The sequence below is a fragment of the Somniosus microcephalus genome, chromosome 17 (genome assembly GCF_052327205.1).
Source record: "Somniosus microcephalus isolate GS21.2 chromosome 17, FLI_Smic_1.0, whole genome shotgun sequence".
Taxonomy (NCBI): domain Eukaryota; kingdom Metazoa; phylum Chordata; class Chondrichthyes; order Squaliformes; family Somniosidae; genus Somniosus; species Somniosus microcephalus.
The window spans coordinates 60251363-60276486 of record NC_141003.1 but is presented as its reverse complement, the minus strand read 5'-3'; the positions used below and the strand labels follow the sequence as shown (position 1 = coordinate 60276486).

At 42.0% G+C, this 25124-nt stretch overlaps 1 protein-coding gene across 3 annotated transcripts in view; it reads right to left on the bottom strand.

Annotated features, from left to right (window-relative positions):
• The window catches only part of pus7 (pseudouridine synthase 7), a 56443-nt gene extending 31694 nt beyond the window's left edge, over nucleotides 1-24749 (bottom strand). For 2 of the 3 annotated variants that reach the window (XM_086010479.1, XM_086010482.1), the window contains exons 1-5: nucleotides 24638-24742; nucleotides 18788-19279; nucleotides 15737-15821; nucleotides 14388-14489; nucleotides 7192-7336 (exon numbers count right to left, since the gene is read on the bottom strand). In XM_086010479.1, the coding sequence (XP_085866605.1) occupies nucleotides 7192-7336; nucleotides 14388-14489; nucleotides 15737-15821; nucleotides 18788-19155 (700 nt within the window). In that variant the 5' untranslated portion in view covers nucleotides 19156-19279; nucleotides 24638-24742. Of the gene's footprint in view, nucleotides 1-7191; nucleotides 7337-14387; nucleotides 14490-15736; nucleotides 15822-18787; nucleotides 19280-24637 lie in introns of all 3 variants that reach the window. The other variant, XM_086010481.1, reaches the window with a different exon arrangement.
• Nucleotides 24750-25124: the final 375 nt, after the last annotated feature.

Below are 25124 nucleotides of genomic sequence, written 5' to 3'. Positions count from 1 at the left end.
AACTGATGACAAAGGTGTCCAAACCAACAAAACTCACATCTACAAAATACATCAGGCCAGATTTTGCTGGAGTGTGCCCAGTTAGTTCAATTTACAATTCACATTTAGGTTTTAAAAAATTTTGCCCACAAAGTTGCTGGAAGTGCGAAGTGATAACGGTGCAGCAAGGCCAACAGGGCATCTGGGACCTTAGTGAACAACGGGACAATCAGTGTACCTCATTAACCAATGAGATGTAAGGATTGAGAAATAAACAAAGGAAGGATGGAGGAGAGTAAATTAGAGTGGATGAATTCAATGTCGAATGAGGTACAGAAAGAGAAATAAAGTGAGGGAAAGAAAGATTGGATTAAGAGAGAGGAAACAAAGTAAGATTTTTTTAAATTTGACATTTTAAAAATCTCATAAAACAGTTCACAACCTGAAGGAATAGGACTCCACACTTATAATTGTTTACTTTCTGGGCAAGAAAGGTTGATTGGCAGTCATTAAATATCAGGTTGTCAAAAAGGTACTTACGCTGTCAATTAGTAGACTTAACTTTGCAGCGAGTTTAATGGCCAATTAACATGCAAATGCAGCAACTTCATGAAAATCATGGGGAGGTTAAACGCGAGAAGCCGTTTTCTCAAAGCTAACAATGGAGTGACGTAAATCAGCCAGCAACTGGTATTGATTTGCAATTCACGGGCTATCTCTTCCTCACTACACGTTGCTAGGCGATTTACACATTAATAACAGCGTGCGTCGTTCAGACCCCATTATATTTTCAGCAAAATCTAGCCCAAGAAAAAATAATCGTTACTCTATTTCTTTCTATATAGAATGGTGTTTTAGAACAAAAAAAAACTTCCTCTGCACTTGTTCTTTTCTTTAAGCCATTTCCATTATCAAAACACGACCTAACATTGTCTTTATTTGTACAACAACTGAATACACTGCCCACTTAGTTTCCTTCAGTAAAACTCTAACACAAGTTTGTTATTTTCTTTATTACTCACAATTTCAATAATTAAACCAGATAAAGAATTGGTTGTTTTTTCCAAACCTACCAATTAATAGATCCTCTTACTAGATGCATCTAATTTATTCATCAAAAACCTCACAGTTGAGGTAGAACTTGTCCCTCTCTCCACAGACTAAAGGAGGACACAAATAAACTCCCAGAGTTGTCAGGGAACATAGGATCTCATGAGAGGGAGGAACTGAATGAAATCAGTATTTGTAGGGAAATGCTGTTAGGGAAATTGACGGGATTGAAGGCCGATAAATCCCCAGGGCCTGATAATCTACATCCTAGGGTACTTAAGGAAGTGGCCCTAGAAATAGTAGATGCATTGCTGATCATCTTCCAAAATTCTATACACTCTGGAACAGTTCCCATGGATTGGAGGGTAGCTAATGTAACCCCACTATTTAAAAAAGGTGGTAGAGAAAAAACGGGGAATTATAGACTGGCAAGCCTGACATCGGTATGGGGAAAATGCTAGAGTCCATTATAAAAGATGTAATAGCAGAGCACTTGGAAAACAGTGACAGGATCGGACAAAGTCAACATGGATTTACAAAAGATAAATCATGCTTGACTAATCTACTGGAATTTTTTGAAAATGTAACTGGTAGAATAGATAAGGGAGAACCAGTGAATAGAAACATGGAAGATAGGAGCAGGAGTAGGCCATTCGGCCCCTCAAGCCTACTCCGCCATTCAATGAGATCATGGCTGATCATCCAAAACTCAGTACCCTGTCCCTGCCTTCTCCCCATATCCCTTGATCCCTTTAGCCTTAAGAAATATATCTAACTCCTTCTTGAATATATTTAATGTATTGGCCTCAACTGCCTTCTGTGGTAGAGAATTCCACAGGTTCACCACTCTCTGGGTGAAGAAATTCCTCATCAGTCCCAAATGGCTTACCCCTTATCCTTAGACTGTGACTCCTGGTTCTGGACTCCCCCGCCATCGGGAACATCCTTCCTGCATCTAGTCTGTCTAGTCCTTAGACTTTTATAAGTTTCAATGAGATCCCCTCTCATTCTTCTAAACTCCAGCGAGTATAAGCCCAATCGACCCAATCTCTCTTCATACGTCATTCCTGCCATCCCAGGTATCAGTCTGGTGAATCTTCGCTGCACTCCCTCCATGGCAAGAACATCCTTCCTCAGATAAGGCGACCAAAACTGCACACAATACTTAAGGTGTGGTCTCACCAAGGCCCTGTACAACTGCAGCAAGACATCTTTGTTCCTGTACTCGAACCCTCTCGCTACGAAGGCCAACATACCATTTGCCTTCTTAACCGCCTGCTGCACCTGCATGCAAACTTAGAGATATTACATCTAGTTCCCTCGTCTAGATCACTAATATATATTGTGTATAGCTGGGGTCCTAGCACCGATCCCTGCGGTACCCCACCAGTCACTGCCCGCCACTTGGAAAAAGACCCGTTTATTCCAACTCTTTGCTTCCTGTCTGCCAACCAGTTTTCTATCCAAGTCGCTAGTCTCTTATGCGGGACCTTATCAAAAGCCTTCTGAAAGTCTAAATACACCACAAGTTTGCAGACGACACAAAGCTGGGTGGGCGTGTGTGCTGTGAGGAGGATGCCGAGAAACTCCAGTATGATTTGGACTGGTTGGCAGATTGGGCAGATGCAGCATAATGTGGATAAATGCAAGGTTATCCACTTTGGTGGCAAAAACAGGAAGGCAGATTATCTGAACGGCAATAGATTGGGAGAAGGGAAAGTGCAATGAGACCTGGGTGTCCTTGTGCACCAGTCACTGAAGGTAAGCATGCAGGTGCAAAAGGCGGTTAAGAAGGCAAATGGTATGTTGGCCTTCATAGCGAGAGGATTCGAGTACAGGAGCAAGGATGTCTTGCTGCAGTTGTACAGGGCCTTGGTGAGACCACATCTTGAGTATTGTGTGCAGTTTTGGTCGCCTTATCTGAGGAAGGATGTTCTTGCCATGGAGGGAGTGCAGCGAAGATTCACCAGGCTGATACCTGGGATGGCAGGAATGACGTATGAAGAGAGATTGGGTCGATTAGGCTTATATTCGCTAGAGTTTAGAAGAATGAGAGGGGATCTCATTGAAACTTATAAAATTCTAACAAGAATAGACAGACTAGATGCAGGAAGGCTGTTCCCGATGGCGGGGGAGTCCAGAACCTGGGGTCACAGTCTAAGGATAAGGGGTAAGCCATTTACGACTGAAATGAGGAGGAATTTCTTCACCCAGAGAGTGGTGAACCTGTGGCATTCTCTACCACAGAAGACAGTTGAGGCCAATTAATTAAATATATTCAAGAAGGAGTTAGATATATTTCTTAAGGCTAAGGGGATCAAGGGATATGGGGAGAAAGCAGGGACAGGGTACTGAATTTGGATGATCAGCCATGATCGCATTGAATGGCGGAGCAGGCTCGAGGGGCCGAATGGCCTCCTCCTACTCCTATCTTCTATGTTTCTATGACTAAAGTAATTTTGCCCCAAGTCAGAACATTCTGTCCCACAAATCGTTCCCATCTCTTCTTATTTGGATCCTATAGTTTCCTTTGGATATTGATTATACTCAGGGTTTCACAAAGAATTGACTGGACTTTTTCCATATTTAATACAAAATATTTCAGCCCACCTATACTAGAGATAGGATCTCCTACCAAAGTCACCTAACCTGAAAAAAAAAATTCTCACTTAAAGGGGGGACTTTTTCATTAGAAAACCATAACCTATTGATCATAAAATATCATGCCTTCACCCGTAGTAGTGATGCAATTGCTATCAGTGTAAATTCTATCAAGATTTTTGTAAACGGAGCAGTACTCCTGCTGTCTTGCCAGTTTGAACGTGAGCAGATACACAGTCCGGCCCACTTTTCTCAGATAGAGCACGATAAAATGATAGTCAAGTTTGATCAGTCTACTCAGCCCACAGACAGATTAGAAGGTGGAAGAGCGAGAAACGCAACATTTATAACGATCAAAAGTCAACTCAATTGAAAAGTAATCATACAAGTAGCAAGGAACAAGCCTGACTGTAAAAGGGATTTAAATTTATGATTCAGTGCTTTTTGAAGAATACAATTTGGAAATTTTAATGTTTGCTTTTCCAAATCCCAACCAAATGTACTTAGTTTAGTTTTCATATAGCTTACTAATGAAAAAGTGTCTGTATGAATGCAGAAATCTGCCTTTTTGATTGATCGGTACTAACCATGTGTGCTAACCATTTGCTATTATTCGTCACACGCTTATGCCACAAACATAAAAATAAGCAGTCCTGAAAGTCTGATTCTGGGCTCATCGCCTCTGCAAATTTTGTTTTGCAGCAAGCAAGCTTACTGACGGTCAGACTCAAGAGTTGGTGAGGTCAGTCTACACTACCCTCATCTCGACTGACCATGCAGCCTTCATATTCTCAGACTGGCTTGTCTCAAAGCCTCTTCTTTCCTGGCCTGATTCAACACTGCAGCCTCCCCTCTCCCATTCTGAACCATTAGCTTCCCACTCATTTCCAACTCTACACCATGCCTTGCACACCATCACTCAAACTCTGGCACCAACTCTTACAAACGTTGAACAATTTCACAAAAGATCCATCGACCAGTATATAAACTGAAACAGCAGTAGATTGTGATGATTGGAAGAACTTCTTCAAAAACAGGCAATATCGCTAGTTATTTACTACAATCTGTACCACAAATTTGGGATTTAGATTGGAATTCAAAAAACTGTTAAATGGGAATCATGACAACAGTGCAAAACATTAGGATTATGGCCCCACACTCTACACACAGACTAAATGTAAAATCTAACCCCACAGATATTAGCCATTGGTTAAACTTCATGCACACAAAACCATGTGCGTTTTTAAAAAACATTTAAAAAGTTTTCTCCACTTTCTCCTTTAAATGTCCCTGTGTCATACAGAAACTAAGGCAGGGCAAACAACCTGTTTGCTAATCTACCAAAGGACACAAGGAAGCTGATCAGAGGAGCTTGGGGTAACACATCCTCCCTACTTTTATGGAGATGCCTGATTGCCCTTTAAGGCGCTGCTGACATTTACTGCCAAAGGAATTATAAGCCTGAACTGCCAACTCAATACTCCATGACCCCACACCTGAAACTTTTAATATTTCAACTTTTAAACCAATTGACATTTTTGAGTAACAGCTTTTATAATTTTTAAGCAGAAGGCATTTAACATAGTCAACACCAAATATTTACGTTAGTCATAAATGCAGACTCTGTACCTCCAACAACTCTCAACTAGTAACTCTCAGTTAACCAGCCAGAATAAATTATGTGAAAAGTATTCTAAGTATTAATTTTTACTTGGATCTGCAGTCAATAACATTTTTCATACTGAACTCCATGTCCCACTTGCAGTCATAAAGTGACCTTCTCTACCAATCCTAATTCTTACTGCCCCCAACTGCATTACAGAATCTGTTTCAAACTTAACTACCTAACACCGAGTTCAACGGGGAACAGTCAGAGCTACTAATTATGCAACTCTTCACTCCAATTCAGGTTTGTGGTTTAGCCTGCAACATATCGTTAAGAGTTGAGTTATTGACCAATTCATCGCTAATTGATCAAAATGAAAACATTTGTTATCATATCCCCAACAATATATAATGAAAATACCTTCATTCTCATTTTTGAGTTCCATGATTGCATTTGCTGATTTAACCAAACCAGCTCAAAATAGCTTTAAGATCTTTTCTACATGTATTTTAGAACCTTTAAAGGGCAGTGTTATGCTGTTTTGTCCATTTCAAAGTTTTCACAACAGTTTTGCTCTACAACTCTCTGCCAGAAGACAGGGCAAAGTTATACTGCCAGCACCAGCGTAACTATTTGTAAACTACTGTGACTGACAGTACACATGCCAGAGTGCATGTAGCAGCGTGGACTTGTATCATTAACAGACGACAAAGGTACAGCTCCACTCTAATGATAAAGGTTCCACTCTTCACACAATGCCTTAGTTTTATCATAAGCTTTCATAATGCCAGTACCAGACCATATACCAAAGCCATATGAATTTTCAAAAATTGCCCAACAGAACAGTATGCAGGAAACTTTGTGTTATCCGGAGGCTAAGTGTCTGGCAAGCTCGAGCCACCGGCAAAAATCAGGAGCCGTTTTGTTAGGTTTTTTTTCTTCTCGTGGCTTTTTTTTTTACCAACAGTCAGGCTCTGCAAAGTCTCTCTGAAGCTGTTGCTAAGCTAGAGACGCTTCCAAGGTACGGGGCCGACTGTTTAGAAGCTGTTGCTAAGCAACAGTGTTTGTTGTCAGATACGGAGATGAAAAGCTCCGTATGCTTCAACATTAACGCTGGTGTGTCCAGCAGTTTTGAGGGAACGGCAACAGCTCGGTCCCGTCAGTGCCGGATATAACAAAGTTTCCTGTAGTAAACTCGATTTGAATCAATGGTCATCATTCATATACAGTAACCCTTGTTCCAGGACCATTTTTATATAAAATGCCTAAATCAACACTAAATGTTGTGCCTTCAAGGCTACAAGGATCTGCAACTCCAGCAGTTGCTTAACCTGCTGTACACTGCCTATTTTCTTTTGCTGGTGATTCAGCGTGCAGAACCCTGTCAATATTTAGCACTTGGCTAATAGCACAAATTGCACAACACAGGTAAAGATTTAGCAATGTGAAAACAGCATGACTTTATCAGAGATGTAGTTAATTCTTTGGAGAAAAAAAACATATGCATGACCAAGGGAACAAATACATGCATGATACATGCAAAAGCAGTAATCAAAAATATATACACCATCTTAACTACCAGCAAAATTAAGCAAATGCTATGCATTCTGAAAAGTAGCAGAAAGAAAATTATTTTCTAAAACTTCACAAGCAAAATGTTTAGATAAAGATTAAACAAAAATATTGAGACTTAGGAAAGTTTCATAAATTTTAGAAAATATATATTCTTGAGAAGCATCCCAAAAAGCAACTCAGTTAACAAAAGTGTAATGATCCAAGTTAGCAAACCATTCTCATGTTACAAGGACAAATTTAATGTTTAAGACAACATTTTTTGGATTTGCCAGCACACCAATACGGAGTTTCAGTAATTACTTCAGCACATTTCCTTAAGCAGCGTTTTTTTCCCCCCCAAGTGACAAATCCATGAAGATCTGCCGTAGTATAAAACTTACTTGCCAGTGCAGTCTTCCCAGCAACATGGTAGGCGACAATATATTTCTTTCCTTCTCTTTCTTCAGTTTTAGTCTCTAGCCCAGGAAAGAGACTCTTCACAGCCTGATGAATAACTGTTCTTTTTTCTTTAGTATCTTCAACAACCTGTTTAGAAAGATCTTTCATATTTTAAAGAGGAAGAGAACAAGAAACAATGGCCCAGAAATTCGGGTCTCTACGGATGAGTACGCATGGGGTACTCACCCATAAGCCCAATGGAAGTGCCGGTTTCGTGCATGCACTGTGCATGCGCGGGAAACCGGCACTTCCGTTCCCCTGAAAGAAAGGGTTCAGAGGTGGAACGCGTGTGCAGGAGAGGCAGCGCGTGCGCATCAAACTTACCCTCCTGGGAAAACCTGCAAAAAAGAGTCTCCAGAAGTTAGACATGTAAAAAGCAGTCGCAAGGCCTGCTTTTTACAAGGTAAGTGGCGAATTAATTAAAATTAAAATATTTTTTCCACAGGTTTATTATTTTTAAATACTTTAAAGAAAGGTAAGTTTATTTTTAGGCCCGTTAGAAAATGTAATTAATTTTTTCAAAAATTTAAATTATTGTTTAAAATAGTTATTTCATGTAATTCATAGTTTATTTTAAAAATGTGATTAAAAAAAAAAATTATTTGAGGTTTTAGTGATGTTTTGGGGCTTATAGTATTTATAGGTTTGACAGCCCTTCCTGTCAAACTTATGAATGAAGCATTCCCTGCTACCATTGGCTCTCCATGGCCCACGTGATCCCAGGGGACGCATCGAACTAACTGCGCCCCTGGGATACGCAAGCACTGCGCGCCGGCAGTTGGAGGAGGCCCAGGATCGCAATTCCACGGGGGCCCACAGCTCAACGGCCGGCGCGCAAGGTAAGTGCAGGTCGGGGGCTTGCACCCGTGGGAAGCCTCTGACCTGAATTTCTGGGCCAAAAAGAGGGAAAAAATCTTCAACAGAAACAAGGCAATAAAAGGAAGAGAATGAAACAAAAAGGCAGAAGTACAGCCCCAGTTACCAGTGATGATGTCTAACTCCAGCTTAGCAATGTATTTCTACACAGATGCCAAGTTACCAAGCAAGCTCCTCCACCCAGTTGCAGTGGAAAGAATTAAAACCTCCTTTTATAGCCAGTAAGCAATGCCTTGTAGAAAAAACATATTTCAAAAAACACAATTTTTGACAACATAGCAAGGGCAACCTTACCATCTACATGGTATTGGGGGATAAGACTTGGGTGTATGTGTAGGGGAAGGGGCGTGCTAGTGAGCACAATGAGAAAGAGAATGGAAGAGATTGTTAAAACCTAGAAAAAGACTTTCATTGAAAATATTAAATATATAGAATGTTCTAAAGCTTTACAAGCTATTGTACGGACTCATCTAATATTTGAAAAATGTTGGAGGGAAAATAAAACTAAAAAAACAATTCATTGGATTGCAAAAATCTTCCAACTGGATTTTTTTGGTGAAAAAGGAGATTGTATGTTTTGAATATCAGCAATAATAATGCACATAAAGCAGCAAAAATGGAGGATAGACAACCCATTTTAGGGATGATATGGCAAATCCATCATTGAAAAGCCCATCTTTGGCTCATTGCTTCAGTTCACATCTAAGTTTGTTAGTGCTGACTATTTTTTCTGTAGTTCGAGGAAAAGATAATGGGTGTATTTGAGCATGAAGAAAATATTCATATTTTCCAGGTATACAGATGGCATTGATGTTAAATTTAGCTGTTAGCATTGAAGGGAACTACAGCCAGTCACACTATGTCTGTGCCAGTGCCAGCTGTTCAACTGGGGCCATCTACTCTAATCTATTTCTTCAATATTCTTCCTTTCCCATATACAATATCTTCCAACATTCAAGAAATATGAGGTAGTTCCTTTGGTTGTACTCACATTCTATTACTATTTATCAGTTTAAAGTAACTGATATCCATAATAAGGAGCAGAAAGGAATATGGATACTGTATAAGCTTTATGCTGCACACCGACTTACAGTAGCTTTTGGTTTTAAAAAAAAAATGTTTTCGTAACTGAATAAAGACTAAATAATTTTGGAATAGAAGTCTTTGCAGTGTTCGTTTCTTTTAAATTAAGTTATCTGTTTACTGTTGCTGAATTAATAGCAAATACTATGTTTGTAAAGCACCCATTTTTGTCCTAGTGGAGTAAACTTGAATATATTTCAATTCTAACATAACAAATAGCAATTCTAAATTTCACATAACTCAGAAATATAACTGGTAGAGGCAGAATTTAGGAAGCATGCTTTCCAAATTAAAGGCCCTCACCGAAAAGAGCATATCAACATTACATGTTCACTCTCACACAGACATCAGGAAAGTTTATCCTTAAGCCTTACAACCACTTTAATGTTGATCTGTGTGATCCCAAATATAATGTTCAAATACACAAGAATCGATTCCTCTGTCTGAACAATATGCAAGAAAGCTGGAAGTATGTACAACATCAAAGAATGCATCAAAACTTCATAGCATTTTGTGCAAAAGGTTAAAAAAAATCAAAAAGGAAAAAGTCAAGGAATAAACTGTAAAAAAATTACAGGCAAGAACATGAAGAAAATAAGTACTTGAAGTCTTGGGGGGGGGGGGGCAGGAAAGAGTTAAGACACAAATCATTCTCTTGTAGTTAAACTAATATGAATCACACTGTGGCTTGGACTTTCAGAAGGCTTTCGATAAGGTCCCGCATAAGAGATTAGCGTGTAAAGTTAAAGCACATGGGATTGGGGGTAAGGTACTGACTTGGACAGAGAACTGGTTGGCAGACAGGAAGCAAAGAGTTGGAATAAACGGGTCTTTTTCCGAGTGGCAGGCAGTGACTAGTGGGGTACGGCAGGGATCGGTGCTAGGACCCCAGCTTGTCACAATATATATATTAATGATCTAGACAAGGGAACTAGATGTAATATCTCCAAGTTTGCAGACAACACAAAGCTGGGTGGGTGTGTGTGCTGTGAGGAGGATGCCGAGAAACTCCAGTATGATTTGGACAGGTTGGATGATTGGGCAGATGTATGGCAGATGCAGTATAATGTGGATAAATGCGAGGTTATCCACTTTGGTGGCAAAAACAGGAAGGCAGATTATTATCTGAACGGCAATAGATTGGGAGAAGGGGAAGTGCAACGAGACCTGGGTGTCCTTGTGCACCAGTCGCTGAAGGTAAGCATTCAGGTGCAGCAGGCGGTTAAGGAGGCCTTCGTAATGGTATGTTGGCCTTTGTAGCGAGAGGATTCCAGTACAGGAGCAAGGATGTCTTGCTGCAGTTGTACAGGGCCTTGGTGAGACCACACCTTGAGTATTGTGTGTGGTTTTGGTCGCCTTATCTGAGGAAGGATGTTCTTGCCATGGAGGGAGTGCAACGAAGTTTCACCAGACTGATACCTGGGATGGCAGGAATGGTGTATGAGGAGAGATTGGGTCGATTGGGCTTATATTCGCCAGAGTTTAGAAGAATGAGAGGGGATCTCATTGAAACTTATAAAATTCTAACAGGACTAGACAGACTCGATGCAGGAAGGATGTTCCCGATGGCGGGGGAGTCCAGAACCAGGGGTCACAGTCTAAAGATAAGGGGTAAGCCATTTAGGACAGAGATGAGGAGGAATTTCTTCATCCAGAGAGTGGTGAACCTGTGGAATTCTCTACCACAAAAGGCAGTTGAGGCCAATTCATTAAATATATTCAAGAAGGAGTTAGATATATTTCTGAAGGCTAAAGGGATCAAGGGGTATGGGGAGAAAGCAGGGACAGGGTACTGAATTTGGATGATCAGCCATGATCGCATTAAATGGCGGAACAGGCTCGAGGGGCCGAATGGCCTACTCCTGCTCCTATCTTCTATGTTTCTATGTGCAGTGCTGGCCATCCCCTTTAACAAACTGCAAAGTATATCTGTGGAGAAGACTGGGAGGTATAGAAAGGAAAGGGAAAGCAAAAAACTTAAACCCCAAAATGAGCTCAACAAGGTGGCAAGCTGTTTGACAGATTTCTGCACACAAATCCTCACACTCTGGTTTCTCCATATACTGCAGCCAGGTCACTGAGGGAATGGGTGGAAGAAATGTGCTGGAAGTCAATCCACATCCTCTCACATCTCCTTGGTGGAATCATAGCTATCGTGTCTCTGGTAACCCACAGCCCCTTTATGTAGGCCCGTAGCTTAACCTGATCTTGTTCACAATTATTTATCTGGATCAGCTTTTAACACTTTTCCATCCCTGAATTTGATCACAATTACATTCTGAATGCTTAAAAAGCAACATTTTCTGAAACAGGAAGCATAAAAATTAAAGAGTTTTGATGGAATAATAAATTCAACTGTAAATAAACAGGATGGAGTCAGAACTTTAGAAATAGGAAGGACTAAAGGAAGTAAATAATTTACAAATTAACATCGGAAGGGATACTGCCTTCACTTCCCCACAGATAGACTGCGTCACTGCAACGTCCAAAGTTTAGATTACCGCCTTTCTATGTTCACTGGTCACTGATTTGGACTTGGGAACAAGTAATTCAACATCAGAATTTGCAATGATGCCAAACTGGGGGGGGGGACAGCTAACATTGAGGAAGAATGCAACATAATACAAGACATTAGTATACTTGCAGACTGGGCAGTTAAGTGGCAAATGAACTTTCTAACATAGATAAATGTGAAGTGATGCACTTTGGTAGGAAAAATAGAAACATCATCAACACCGTAGAAAATAAAAAACTGAATGGGCAAAGGGATCTAGGATACAGGTGAATAAATCATTAAAAGCAGCTTCTCAGGTCAGCAGAACAATTACAAATGCTAGCAAAGCACCAGGATTTATTTCTATGGATAAAGAATTAAGAAGTAGTGAAGTTATGTTAAACTTGTATAGGACCCTGGTCAGGCCGCACAGTTCCGGTCTCCATACTATAAAAAGGACATAGAAGCACGGTATCAGACTGAGATTACAGCCACCAGGAAAGGTTGACCAGGTTGGCACTTTTTTCTTTACACTTGGAGGTGACCGGATAGAGGTCTTCAAAATTATGAATGGGTCGGACAGGGTAGATGTGGAGAGAATGTTTCCACTTGTGGGAGGATCCAAAACTGGGGGCCATAAATACAAGATAGTTACTAATAAATCCAATCGGGAAATAAGGAGACATTTCTTTACTCGGAGAGCAGTTAGAATGTGGAACTTGCTACCACAAGAAGCGGTTGAGGCAAATAGCTTAGATGCTTTTAAAAAAGGAAACTAAACGAGTATATGAAAGAAATGGGAATAGAAAGATATGCTGAAAGGCTGAGATGAGGCAGATGGAATGGGAGGAGACTCGTGTGGAGTAAACATAGAAGATAGGAGCAGGAGTAGGCCATTCGGCCCCTCGAGCTACTCCGCCATTCAATGCGATCATGGCTGATCATCCAAATTCAGTACCCGGTCCCTGCTTACTCCCAATACCCCTTGATCCCTTTAGCCTTAAGAAATATATCCAACTCCTTCTTGAATATATTTAATGTATTGGCCTCTACTGCCTTCTGTGGTAGAGAATTCCACAGGTTCACCACTCTCTGGGTGAAGAAATTCCTCCTCATTTCTGTCCTAAATGGCCTACCCCTTATCCTTAGACTGTGACCCCTGGTACTGGACTCCCCGACCATCGGGAACATCCTTCCTGCATCTAGTCTGTCCAGTCCTGTCAAAATTTTATAAGTTTCAATGAGATCCCCTCTCATTCTTCTAAACTCCAGCGAGTACAAGCCCAATCGACCCAATCTCTCCTCATACGTCATTCCTGCCATCCCAAGTATCAGCCTGGTGAATCTTGGCTGAACTCCTTCCATGGCAAGAACATCCTTCCTCAGATAAGGTGACCAAAGCTGCACACAATACTCAAGATGTGGTCTTACCAAGGCCCTGTACAACTGCAGCAAGACATTCTTGTTCCTGTACTCAAACCCTCTCGCTACGAAGGCCAACATGCCATTTGCCTTCTTAACCGCCTGCTGCACCTGCATGCTTACCTTCAGCGACTGGTGCACAAGGACACCCAGGTCTCATTGCACTTCCCCTTCTCCCAATCTATTGCCGTTCAGATAATAATCTGCCTTCCTGTTTTTGCCACCAGTGGATAACCTCGCATTTGTCCACATTATATTGTATCTGCCATGCTTTTGCCCAATCACCCAACCTGTCCAAATCATCCTGGAGTTTCTTGGCATCCTCCTCACAGCAGACACGCCCACCCAGCTTTGTGTCGTCTGCAAATTTGGAGATATTACATCTAGTTCCCTTGTCTCGATCATTAATATATATTGTGAATAGCTGGGGCCCAAGGGCCGATCCCTGCGGTACCCCACTGGTCACTGCTTGCCACTCGAAAAAAGACCCGTTTATTCCAACTCTTTGCTTTCTGTCTGCCAACCAGTTCTCTATCCAAGTCAATACCTTGCCCCCAATCCCATGTGCCTTAACTTTACACGCTAATCTCTTATGCGGGACCTTATCGAAAGCCTTCTGAAAGTCCAAATACACCACATCCACTGGTTCTCCCTTATCTATTTTACCAGTTACATCCTCAAAAAATTCCAGTAGATTAGTCAAGCACGATTTACCTTTTGTAAATCCATGTTGACTTTGTCCGATCCTGTCAGTGTTTTCCAAGTGCTCTGCTATTACATCTTTTATAATGGACTCTCGCATTTTCCCCACTACCGATGTCAGGCTTACCAGTCTGTAATTCCCCGTTTTCTCTCTACCACCTTTTTTGAATAGTGGGGTAACATTAACTACCCTCCAATCCATGGGTACTGTTCCAGATTCCATCGAATGCTGGAAGATGATCAGCAAAGCATCAACTATTTCTAGGGCCACTTCCTTAAGTACCCTAGGATGCAGAATATCAGGCCCTGGGGATTTATCAGCCTTCAATCCTGTCAATTTCCCTAACACCATTTCCCTACAAATACTGATTTCATTCAATTCCTCCCTCTCATTAGACCCAATGTTCCCAGACATCTCTGGGAGATTATTTGTGTCCTCCTTTGTGAAGACAGAACCAAAATATGTATAAACACCAGCACAGCATTGTTGGGCAAATGGCTGTTTCTGTGCTGTATATTCCATGTAATGCCATGTAATTCTGTAGTAACTTATCTTCATACCTCTATCACAACAGAGTCTTCCTTATTCTTAAAGAGTTGAAGGTCTTCTAAACGTTGTTTGTCTTCAGCAGATAAAACTGAAAAAATGTCCTCTGAAGGTTCCTAAAAGATCATTAAAGGTGTCACAAGCTCATTTATACAAGTGGCATTTACCCAACAGTCACAGGGGAGGGAAAGAAGCAAGAGAGAAAATTAAAAATAAGGAAACAAAGTAATATTGTGTTTTTTTTTAAATCACCATCTACCTCATTAAGAACCTCCTGGCATCATGCATCTTCTGTGGCTAATAGGACAGGCTGTTGTCCTGCTTCCAGCCTCTAATGTTAGCCTTTCGACAGCTGTTATGAAGTGCATGGGGTCTGTCCTTGAATTCCTCCTCCTGTGAGAAAGTGCCTGGCCTTTGCTTGGCACCTCTCATGGTTGCCGTCGAGAAATCACCGTGTGGAGAACTGTGGGTCCATCACTCCAAGAGACAGCATGCGGCAGCTCCAAAACACTATCCATCTAAGTTTTTTTTAGACCTTAAGATCAATACAGGTGTTGTGCAACCAGGCTATTTATTCACCAGATACAGGGTAAAAATGAGACTATTTTGGATAATGTAAGGCCAGTATCAGTAAATATCAGAAGTAGATATTTGGAAGTTAATTTTAAAGTGGGGTGGAATCATTGAGAAAGAAGTTGTTTGTCTTATTTTAAAATATATTTCCCTCACTGTCATTTTGGTCTCTCCTGGACCATTCCTGAACAAAAACCACAGGCAATATATTGCTGAGCTACTGCATATCCTAGCCTCACATACATGGAATAAATTGAACTCTTAGCAAAATGAAAAACAATATGATTTTAATATTAAGCAGATGACTGTGCAATGTAGAAGAGGTTCAGTAGCAGATGGAATTAACTACATATGCAGATAATGTACCTACAGTCTGTGTGTGCGTGGCACTAGGAGTATAGTGCTTACACTACATGCATAAGCACAGTACAGCCCACCTTTGGAGGTGGAATTTTTCTAAGTAGTTCCCTCCCCGCACCCCAATGTGTTTTCAAGTCCACAGCCTACCCAATATACACAGAAGAACCAATCCCACTTAAGCTCTTCCATATTAAACACTGTTGCTTTCACACCAAGACTTAGGGAATTTTACTGAAGAGTACTTATCCCCTATGCAGCATTTAGCTGCCGTAGTTACTATTACAAATTAGCTGATTTACTATGGCAGTGTCGTTACTATTACACTGTTCAGTGCCCTTTCATGCACAGTTTCATTAATTTATCAGAAAAACTATTTTGATGCCCATCACCTCCTGTACTAAAAGTTAAATTACAAACCAACAGTTCTTACCTCATCATTAGCTGGTACAGACAAGTCATCCAGAACAACTACCTTCCCATCCTTGTTTATTTCATGCACAACAAAATCTGAATACCTGTTTGGGATAAAAGTGCAGACGATTCAGAAAACAGCTTCAATTTGACTCCTTTTTTAAAAAAAGCTCAAATTCTTTTCATTGTGCCAAGTTGCATCCTTGTTCAATTAGTCAGGGAATGTGAATATTCATGATTTATAATTATCCCAATATGCTCATTTAGCTAAGATGCAGGAGGTATTACTCATTGTCAGTCATAATTGGTACAGGAAACTTTGTATTATCCGGAGGCTAACTGTCCGGAAGGCTCGAGCCACCGGCAAAAATCAGGAGCCGTTTCGTTAGGTTTTTTTTCTTCTCGTGGCTTTTTTTTCTTCTCGTGGCTTTTTTTTTCCAACAGTCAGGCTCTGCAAAGTCTCTCTGAAGCTGTTGCTAAGCTACAGAGACGCTTCCAAGGTACGGGCCGACTGTTTAGAAGCTGTTGCTAAGCAACAGTGTTTGTTGCCAGATACGGAGCTGCAAATCTCCGTATGCTTCAACATTAACGCTGGTGTGTCCGGCAGTTTTGAGGGAACGGCAACAGCTCGGTCCCGTCGGTGCCGGATAGCACAAAGTTTCCTGTAGTAGGTTTGAGGCTTGACCTTGGAGAGTGAATTCACAAAGAAAATTTAACTGTACAGTCCAACTCCTCTTAATTTGAATTATCTGATAATTCAAATTTAGAAAGTATGAAAAAGACTTCTGTCCACTGATATATTTAATTTGAGCTCCATCTTTTTTTCAATCAATGAACAACTTTGAATCAACAAGAGTAGATTCTACTTAGATTTGATCTGAACATACTTTAGACAAGAAATTCATCAGCTGAAAAAAGGATTATCCATATTGAAATGCTATGGGGCACAAACTTGAGCACACCAGGTGCACAACTAGCTTAGCGATCCATCAGGTCTGGTTCAACCACCTCAAGCTCTCCTCTAACAAAACCACCCACTACTCTAGGGTCATCCTGGAAGCAAATATAGCCCCAGGCTCCTCTTCTCTACCATCAACCACATGCAAATATTTTAATGAACTCATACAATTAACAACCATTGATTTCTGCTCAAAACGAAAGTCAAAGTTTGAACTTGCGGGATGGAATTTGTAGCTGTGATAATAATTGGTCTACACAAAGTCGCGCAGTAAACAACATTTTCATGGGCAAACATCATTTTCATGGCTCTTATCAAAGTCGCAGATGACATCCTATGTGACTGTGACAAAGGTAAACTACCCCTCCTCGTCCTTCTCCACCTGTCTGCAGCCTTTGACCACTCCATCCTCCTCCAACGCCTCTCCACCATGGTCTAGCTGGGTGGGACTGCACTCACCTGGTTCCATTCTTATCTATCCAATCGTAGCCAGAGAATCACCGGCAATGGCTTCCCTTCCCACTCCTACATCATTACCTCTGGTGGCCCCAAAGGATCTATCCTTGGCCCCCCCTCCTATTTCTCATCTACATGCTGTCTCAGCGATATCATCTGAAAACAGTCAGTTTCCACATATATGCTGACAACACCCAGCTCTACCTCACTACCACTTCTCTCGACTCCTCCGCTGTACTTAAATTGTCAGACTGCTTATCTGACATCCAGTCCTGGATGAGCAAAAATTTCCTCCAACCAAATATTGAGAAGACCGAAGTCATTGCCTTCAGTCCCTGCCACTCCCTAGCCACCGACTCCACCCCTCTCCCTGGCAACTGTCTGAGGCTGAACCACAGTTTGCAACCTCGGTGTCATATTTGATCCCGAGATGAGCTTCCGACCACATATCCACGCCATCACTAAGACCACCTATTCCCACCTCCAGAATATCGCCAGACTTCCCCCCCTGCCTCAGCTCATTTGCTGCTGAAACCCTCATCCATGCCTTTGTTACCTGTAGACTTGACTATTCCTGACCAGCCTCCCACCCTCCGTAAACTTAAGCTCATCCAAAACTCTGCTGCCCGTATCCTAACTCACACCAAGTCCCATTCATCCATCACCCTTACATTGTGCTCGCTGACCTACATTAGTTCCTGGTCCGCAACACCTCCATTTTAAAATTCTCATCCTTGTTTTCAAATCCCTCCATGGCCTCGCACCTCCCCATCTCTGTAATCTCCTCCAGCCCCACAACCCCCCCCCCGCTATCTCTGTAATCTCCTCCAGCCCCACAACCCCCCCCCCCGCTATCTCTGTAATCTCCTCCAGCCCCACAACCCCCCCCCGCTATCTCTGTAATCTCCTCCAGCCCCACAACCACCCCCCCCCACTATCTCTGTAATCTCCAGCCCCACAACTCCCCCCCCACTATCTCTGTAATCTCCAGCCCCACAAACCCCCCCCCCCCCCCCCACTATCTCTGTAATCTCCAGCCCCCACCCCCCCAGGAGATATCTGCGCTCCTCCAATTCTGCCGTCTTGAGCATCCCCGATTTCAATCGCTCCACCATTGGTGGCCGTGCCTTCTGTTGCCGAGGCCCTAAGCTCTGGAATTCCCTCCCTAATCCTCTCCGCCTCGCTACCTCTCTTTCCTCCTTTAAAACGCTCCTTAAAACCTACCTCTTTGACAAAGCTTTTGGCTATCTGCCCTAACAGCTCCTTATATAGCTCAGCGTCAAATTTTGTTTTATTACACTCCTGTGAAGTGCCTTGGGACGTTTTACTATGTCACAGGCGCTATCTAAATGTAAGTTGCTGTTGTTGACAAATTGCGGTAATTTTTAAAAAAATCTAATTTTATTACAACTTAATTAAGATTAATTCAAAATAAGTTTCCTTTCACCTTAGAGCAGTGGAGCTAGAACTATTTGAACGTGTAACATTATTTGACTTCTACATCAGTTAATTGACGGGCAACAGCAGCAAATGTGTTCATTAATGGACAGTTAAACAAATTTTAAAAGCAAAGTGGCGATGATTTCATACACAATACAACATGAATTCCATTGTCCACTTTAATGAAACACTAACTCTACTCATGGCTGACTTTACCTTTCCTTTAGAATTCCCGAGAATCCTTTGTGAATGCTGACAAACTGTGTGATTCCAACATCCTGCTCGACCAAGCCATGTTTCATCATATCAGCAAAGCTGTCTCCATCGCCTTCTTCATCCTCCTCGAGCACAACATTATCTATTTCTTCCCCAACTTCTTTCCCATTATTCTCATCTGCTCTAGAAGGAAGGGCTTCCAAACCACCTTCAATTCCTTCAGTATGTTTACCAATACCAGACTGATCTGAAGATATACCAGGTTCTGAAAGCCTGGTCTTTTTATAGTGTTCTGGCTCAGTTCGCTCCTCATCGTCATCGGGGCGAGAACGCTTTATGGCAAGATTGTTTCCTTCCTCCACTTCCATCTTTCTTAAAAAGTGTGTAGACAAGATTATTTTTTTCAAAGTTAGTCCATTTGTTTGTTGACTAACAGATCTTTAAAGGCACATGACAGAGTATCTTTCTAAAAACTAGATGAGATCCAAAATCCTGAAGAAAAAAAGAAATCTCAGTCAAAAATCCAACAAATATGATAGTTAGCAACAAGGATATGGAATGTTTTATGACTTAAAATAGTGAAATCAGATTTATGACTCCTCTAAAAAAAACATCCATAATAGTCATTGAAGATTTCACAAGAGTACAAATAATAATAGTGGAGGGAGATTAATACTTCATGCACATGTACATTTAAATAATCCCAACTTCATTGTTCATAGTTCAGGGACACTGCAAGCTGAAGCACCTACCCACAGCACCACATTGTGCAAAGACAAAGGTTAGGATCTGGAATGCAATGCCTGAAAGGGCGGTGGAGGCAGACTCAATCACGGCTTTCAAACGGGAGTTGGATAAGTACCTGAAAGAAAGAAATTTGCAGGGCTATGGGGAAAAGGCAGGGGAGTGGGACTAGCTGGAGTGCTCTTGCAGAGAGCTGGCACGGGTTCCATGCGCCAAATGGCCGCCTTCCGTGCTGTAACCATTCTCTGATTCAATGAGTTTCTAACCTCACCTACACTTCACCGGCAGCCATCCTATTACAGAAGCAGTTTTTTTTTAAGTCAGTATAAATTTTCTCATCAAGACACTATCGTTTGTTTCTTGGTAATGGGGGAAGAGCAGCATTGCATTGGCTTAACAGCAGGATACTACCTCTTCCTACCTATCCTCACCCCCATCTTTTAGCCAATGACGCATGTCCCAGGGAAGACCTTCATAGGAAAAATGGGTGAAGAAAACAACAATTGTGGCCGCATTCCCTTCAATGGAGGGCAGCATACCAAGAAAAACAATGATGGTAGTCCTCGGGCAGTGAAGGTCCCAGGTTTGATCTCTGGTTGGTGCTGCGTTAGCCAATTGCAGCTCAGGCAGCCATCAGGACCCTTGGGTAAGAGAGAGAGAGAAAGAAATCGGCTCAGGTTCTTACTCCTGATTACTATTTAGAGACACCTGGAAAAAAATTTTAATTCATTCACGGAACGTCGCCAGCATTTATTGCCCATCCATAATGGCCCTCAAAAAGGTGGTGGTGAGCCGCCTTCTACAATACAACCGAGTGACTTTCCGAGGGCAGGCAAGAGTCAACCACATTGTTGTGGGTCTGGAGTCACACATAGGCCAGACCGGGTAATTCCCGTCCCTAAAGAGCCAAATGGGGTTTTACGTCAAACTGATAGTTACTGACACTAGCTTTTTATTCCACATTTATTTAATTGAATTTATGTTCCCCAACTGCAATGAGATTTGAACTTGTATCTCCGGATCATTAGTCCAGGCCTCTGGATTACTAGTCCAGTAACATAACCACTATGCTACCGTAGCTGTGGTATTTAGATTCTGACACTAACTTCACCAGACGTCTGCATGCAGACGTCTGGTGAAGTTAGTGTCAGGATCTAAATTTAGTTTTAAACCTATTTGGTTTCTTCATGCAAGATAGAATTTATACATAACCTCACAAAACTGCAATGAAGCAAAACAATGGCAATCCAGCACAATGATTGCTGTTTTTAGGATTCTAGGGTCTAGGTAATGTCAACCATGATATACTGTTTCACCTTGTCCAGAACAGCAGAACCAGAGGGCAAGACCTGCGCTCAAAGGGGGGTAAATTCAAAACTAATCTGCTGTAACAATATTTCAACAAGCGAGTGATCAATCTATAGGGAGACGGTGGGAGCAGTTAGTATTGATTCATTCAAATGCAAATTAGGGTTCTTTCAGAAAATAGCATTTTGGGATACAGTATGTGAGTGATTTGAGACATGACGTGTGGCGAGTGTAGAATGCTTGGGAGAAACAGGTGCCTTTGGGCCTATGGTTCCGAAAGCACTCCACCGCTGGGGTCTTCATTGCGTCATATCTGGGTCTGCTGTAGACCAACTGATAGAAATTGATTGCTAGGATTAGTTAATGTATCATGTAACGAACAGGATGGTAGGCAGCAAACTAGATGGCCCTTGGTCTTTTGTCGTCCAGCAATGCCTATGTGGCACTCCAATGGAAAAATTACGTCTTATCCAATCCCCACCCCTATTTAAATTTTCTTCCCGTGCTTCAGGTATCTGAATGCCACTAACCGTGCCCAGCAGGGGTACTGGCTGGTGCAGTGCGTTAGCATGCAGACCTTCCACGTGCGAGACACGAGTTTGAATTTAATCTAGGCTGCAGGATGACAACTGAAAATCAGCAGTGATGGCCGAGAGGTGAAGCTAACGGCTTTGAAATCTAAAGTAGCTTTCCTGCCCTGGTTCGAATCTTACTCGCAGTGCCATTGTTTAAGGTTCTGCTTGTGCTTCAGAAAGGACTGGAGCTAACCCTGTTCAAAATATGGACACGCAGCCAGCTCTCAAGACTTGAAACTAACTGATTGGAAGTGTGCAAGTGCAGTTTTGGAGTGCCTCACCCGCCCATCTTTGCTCTGTACTCAGAGTGCCTCAGTTCGATGATATAACTTGACACCAAAGGCCTGGAGGTGAGCCCATGTTAATCAACCATGGCAGTGAGTGCAGCACAAAAGCCATAAACAAAGCAAAAAAAAAAAAGCATTGTGCCACTGGACTGCCAACATTATTCCTTTTCTCACTATCATTTGTAGAAAATTATATTATTATTTGATAAATACATTCAGAGAATATAAGGCAAGATATATTTCAAGCTATCAATAAAAAGACAAGCGTAAGAATTGTAAGGGTTTTTTGCGGGCGGAGGGTCTCCAAAAAGCGGAACTATCCGCCCGCAGAGGCCCTTCTCCAGGGCAGCCGGAGGATCTGTCGAGACCATTCCTGACAGATCGGAAATGCCGGTTTTCAGCGCATGCCTGAAACCAGCATTTCTGATGTCCCTACGGGTGGGTACGCAGCACGTACCCACCCGTAGAGATCGGAATATCTGGGCCATTACCTATCACCATACCCAGCCTGTAAATGGCCCTGCCAACCTGGGATGAACATGCACTGCCCAATTCCATTTTTTAAATCCATTTAGAATTGGAGCATAAAACACTTCACGACTACTTTTATTTTCTAAATTAAGCAGTTCCTATAATTAGCGGTCACTGATGTTTTCAGCTGAATCGGTATATGTTTATGTTCGACACAAGTGCTTTGTAGAAGTTTTAGAAAGCATAGTCCAGTATCTACCCTGCCATGATTCAACCCAAGACTTTCAATAAAAATAGAAACCACTGTTCATTGGCCTCGACTTGACTTACTGGGACATTAATTAAATTGCTGTATACCAAGAAAAATCATTCACTGCAACACTAGCAGAGTTTTCCTCTGGGTAGCAGCAGTCTCTTTCTTTATGGTAACCACACATAGAAAATAATTGAAAACGACATACATACTGACAACATTGTATATTTACTCTCCCAGCGCACTGCATCCTCCATAATACAGCACCAGCAAGGTAGCACTTGAATAGGCAGCACAGTAAGCAAAACCAGCACCTGGGAATCTGCTGTCCCTGACAATCCATCCAGCCATTCATTTTGCCATGGCTGAACTTTGTTACCTTAACTGTCCCCATAGACGCTTCCCACTCATTTCATGTAATATAGTCATTGCAAGTGTTTCACAACAAACAGGTCGCAAAATAACACAAATTGAGTTGGGAACGAATCAGTAACTTGCTAATGACCTCTGCATGATTTAGATAACATAGGGTTTCCCTTCATCCCATATCTAATCCAGATGTGCATCTACCAATTTAAATCTACACTATTTCTATCCTCACCATGACCTTCAACCATGCAACGCTAAGTAATAACAATCCAAAAAACATCTGGACTTCACATTATAAGTAATCTGACTGTGAACTAATAGGGCCAAATCTTTGATTAAATGTATACCTAGCCTCTCTGTAAAAATGTGGTTTCTTATATTCAGAGAATTATACAGCACAGGTGGCCAGTCAGCCCAGCTCTTGGAAAGAGCACTAAAATGTATTCCCACTTTAATACCACGTGCTTCTATTTCCCAAATAAGGCAGTTATGTGGTACTTTATCAAATGCCTTTTGAAAGTCCATATATACATCTACTGCACTACCTTAATCAACCCTCTCTATTACGTCAAAGAACTCCATTAGGTTAGTCACACAATTTGCCTTTAGCAAATCTGTGCTGGCTGTCCCTTATTAAACCCATGCTTCTCCAAGCGAGAATTAATTTTGTCCTTGACAATGGTCTCTAGTAGTTTTCCCACCACTGGCATTAGACTGATCGGCCTGTTGTTGCCAGGCTGATCCCTCTCCCCTTTTCTGAACAAGGGTGTAACATTTGCAATTATTTAGTCCTCTGGAACCCCTCCCATATCCAAGGGGAAATCAAAAGATTGTTGTTAGAGCTCCTGCTAGCGCCACCCTAGCTTTCCTCAGCAACCTAGGATACATCCCTCCTGGACCAGGTAACTTGCTAACTTTGAGTGATGCCAACCTATTTACCACCTCCTTTCTATCCATTTTTATCATATCCAATATCTCTGCTCCCCCTCCACTACTGCAACATTAATTTCATCCTCTTTTGTGAAGACAGGAGCAAAGTATTCATTCAGTACCTCAGGCGTGCCCTCTGCCTCCACAAAATTTCCTTTTTTGTCCATAATCACTCCCACCATTCCTTTAACTATCTTTTTACTTTTTATGGTTTATGAAAGATTTTTGGGTTTCCTATCATGTTATCTACACTCTCTGCCATTCTTATATCTGTTTGCAAGTTCCCCCTGCACTCTTTGTACTCTGCCTGGTTTTCTACTGTATTCTGTACCTGACAATAGTCACAAACTTCCTTTTTCTGTTTTATTTTGACTTCCATTTCCTTTGTCATCCAGGGAACTCAAGCTTTGGATGCCACATCTTTCCCCCTTATGGGACTTGGCTTGGTTTGTACCCAAAGTATCTCCACCTTGAAGGCCGGCCATTGCTCATTTACTGTTTTCTCGGCCAATCTTTGTTTCCAGTGTACCTGTGCTAGATCCCATCGCAATATCACTGAAATTGGCTCTCTTCAGTTGGGTATTCTCAGTACTTCTGGTGATGCACTGCAAAATCTTGTATTAGCTGATACCCATAATTAATTGATAAATGATTTATATAGGTATAAAATATATGAGCAAAAGTTGTAATCTGGCACGCAGCTTCAGCTGCCTCTTCTGACACTATCTTCATACAAGCCTTTCCCCTGCAGAGGATGGAGGCTGCAATCCACGGCGCATTATAACAGGGCCTCGGCTCCTCACATGATGCCGCACAAGGATATTCCCCAACAACATCTGCACACCACTCAGTGCCCAGAAATCCGGCGCTTTATATGTCGCGGTACATGAAGCAATGGCACAGTGCATCTCACCTCACTCACCACAACATGCACCAAAATGCCAGACCCGCGCCCAACCTGCTCACAGGAAGCACATGCGCCACGGCCGGGAACGGGAGCCCCGCCCCTTCCTGCACGCTGATTGGTCGTTCCTTCGGAAGGGCTGCGGCATGACGTAACTATCCGGTGCGTGTGACGCGTTACGTTCAGCAGCTGGTGCACGCGGAGAAAGCGGAAGAGAGACGGGCTGGTGGACGTGACCACTTGTCAATCATATGCACAGTCGCCAAAAAATAAAGTGATATTTTATGAGAAAACTAAAAGAGCAAGGCCAATGAAGGATTGCAAATCACTTAGGCCTGAGAGCTGTTCTCATTACAGACTGATTCCAAACATCGCTTCTCGGCTAAGATCGGTCAATGGCTCAGATGCATTCAAGGGGAGGCTCGATAAATACATGAGGGAGAAAGGCAGAGGAGGATATGGTGGTGGGGTTCGATAAAGAAGGGTGGGAGGAGCT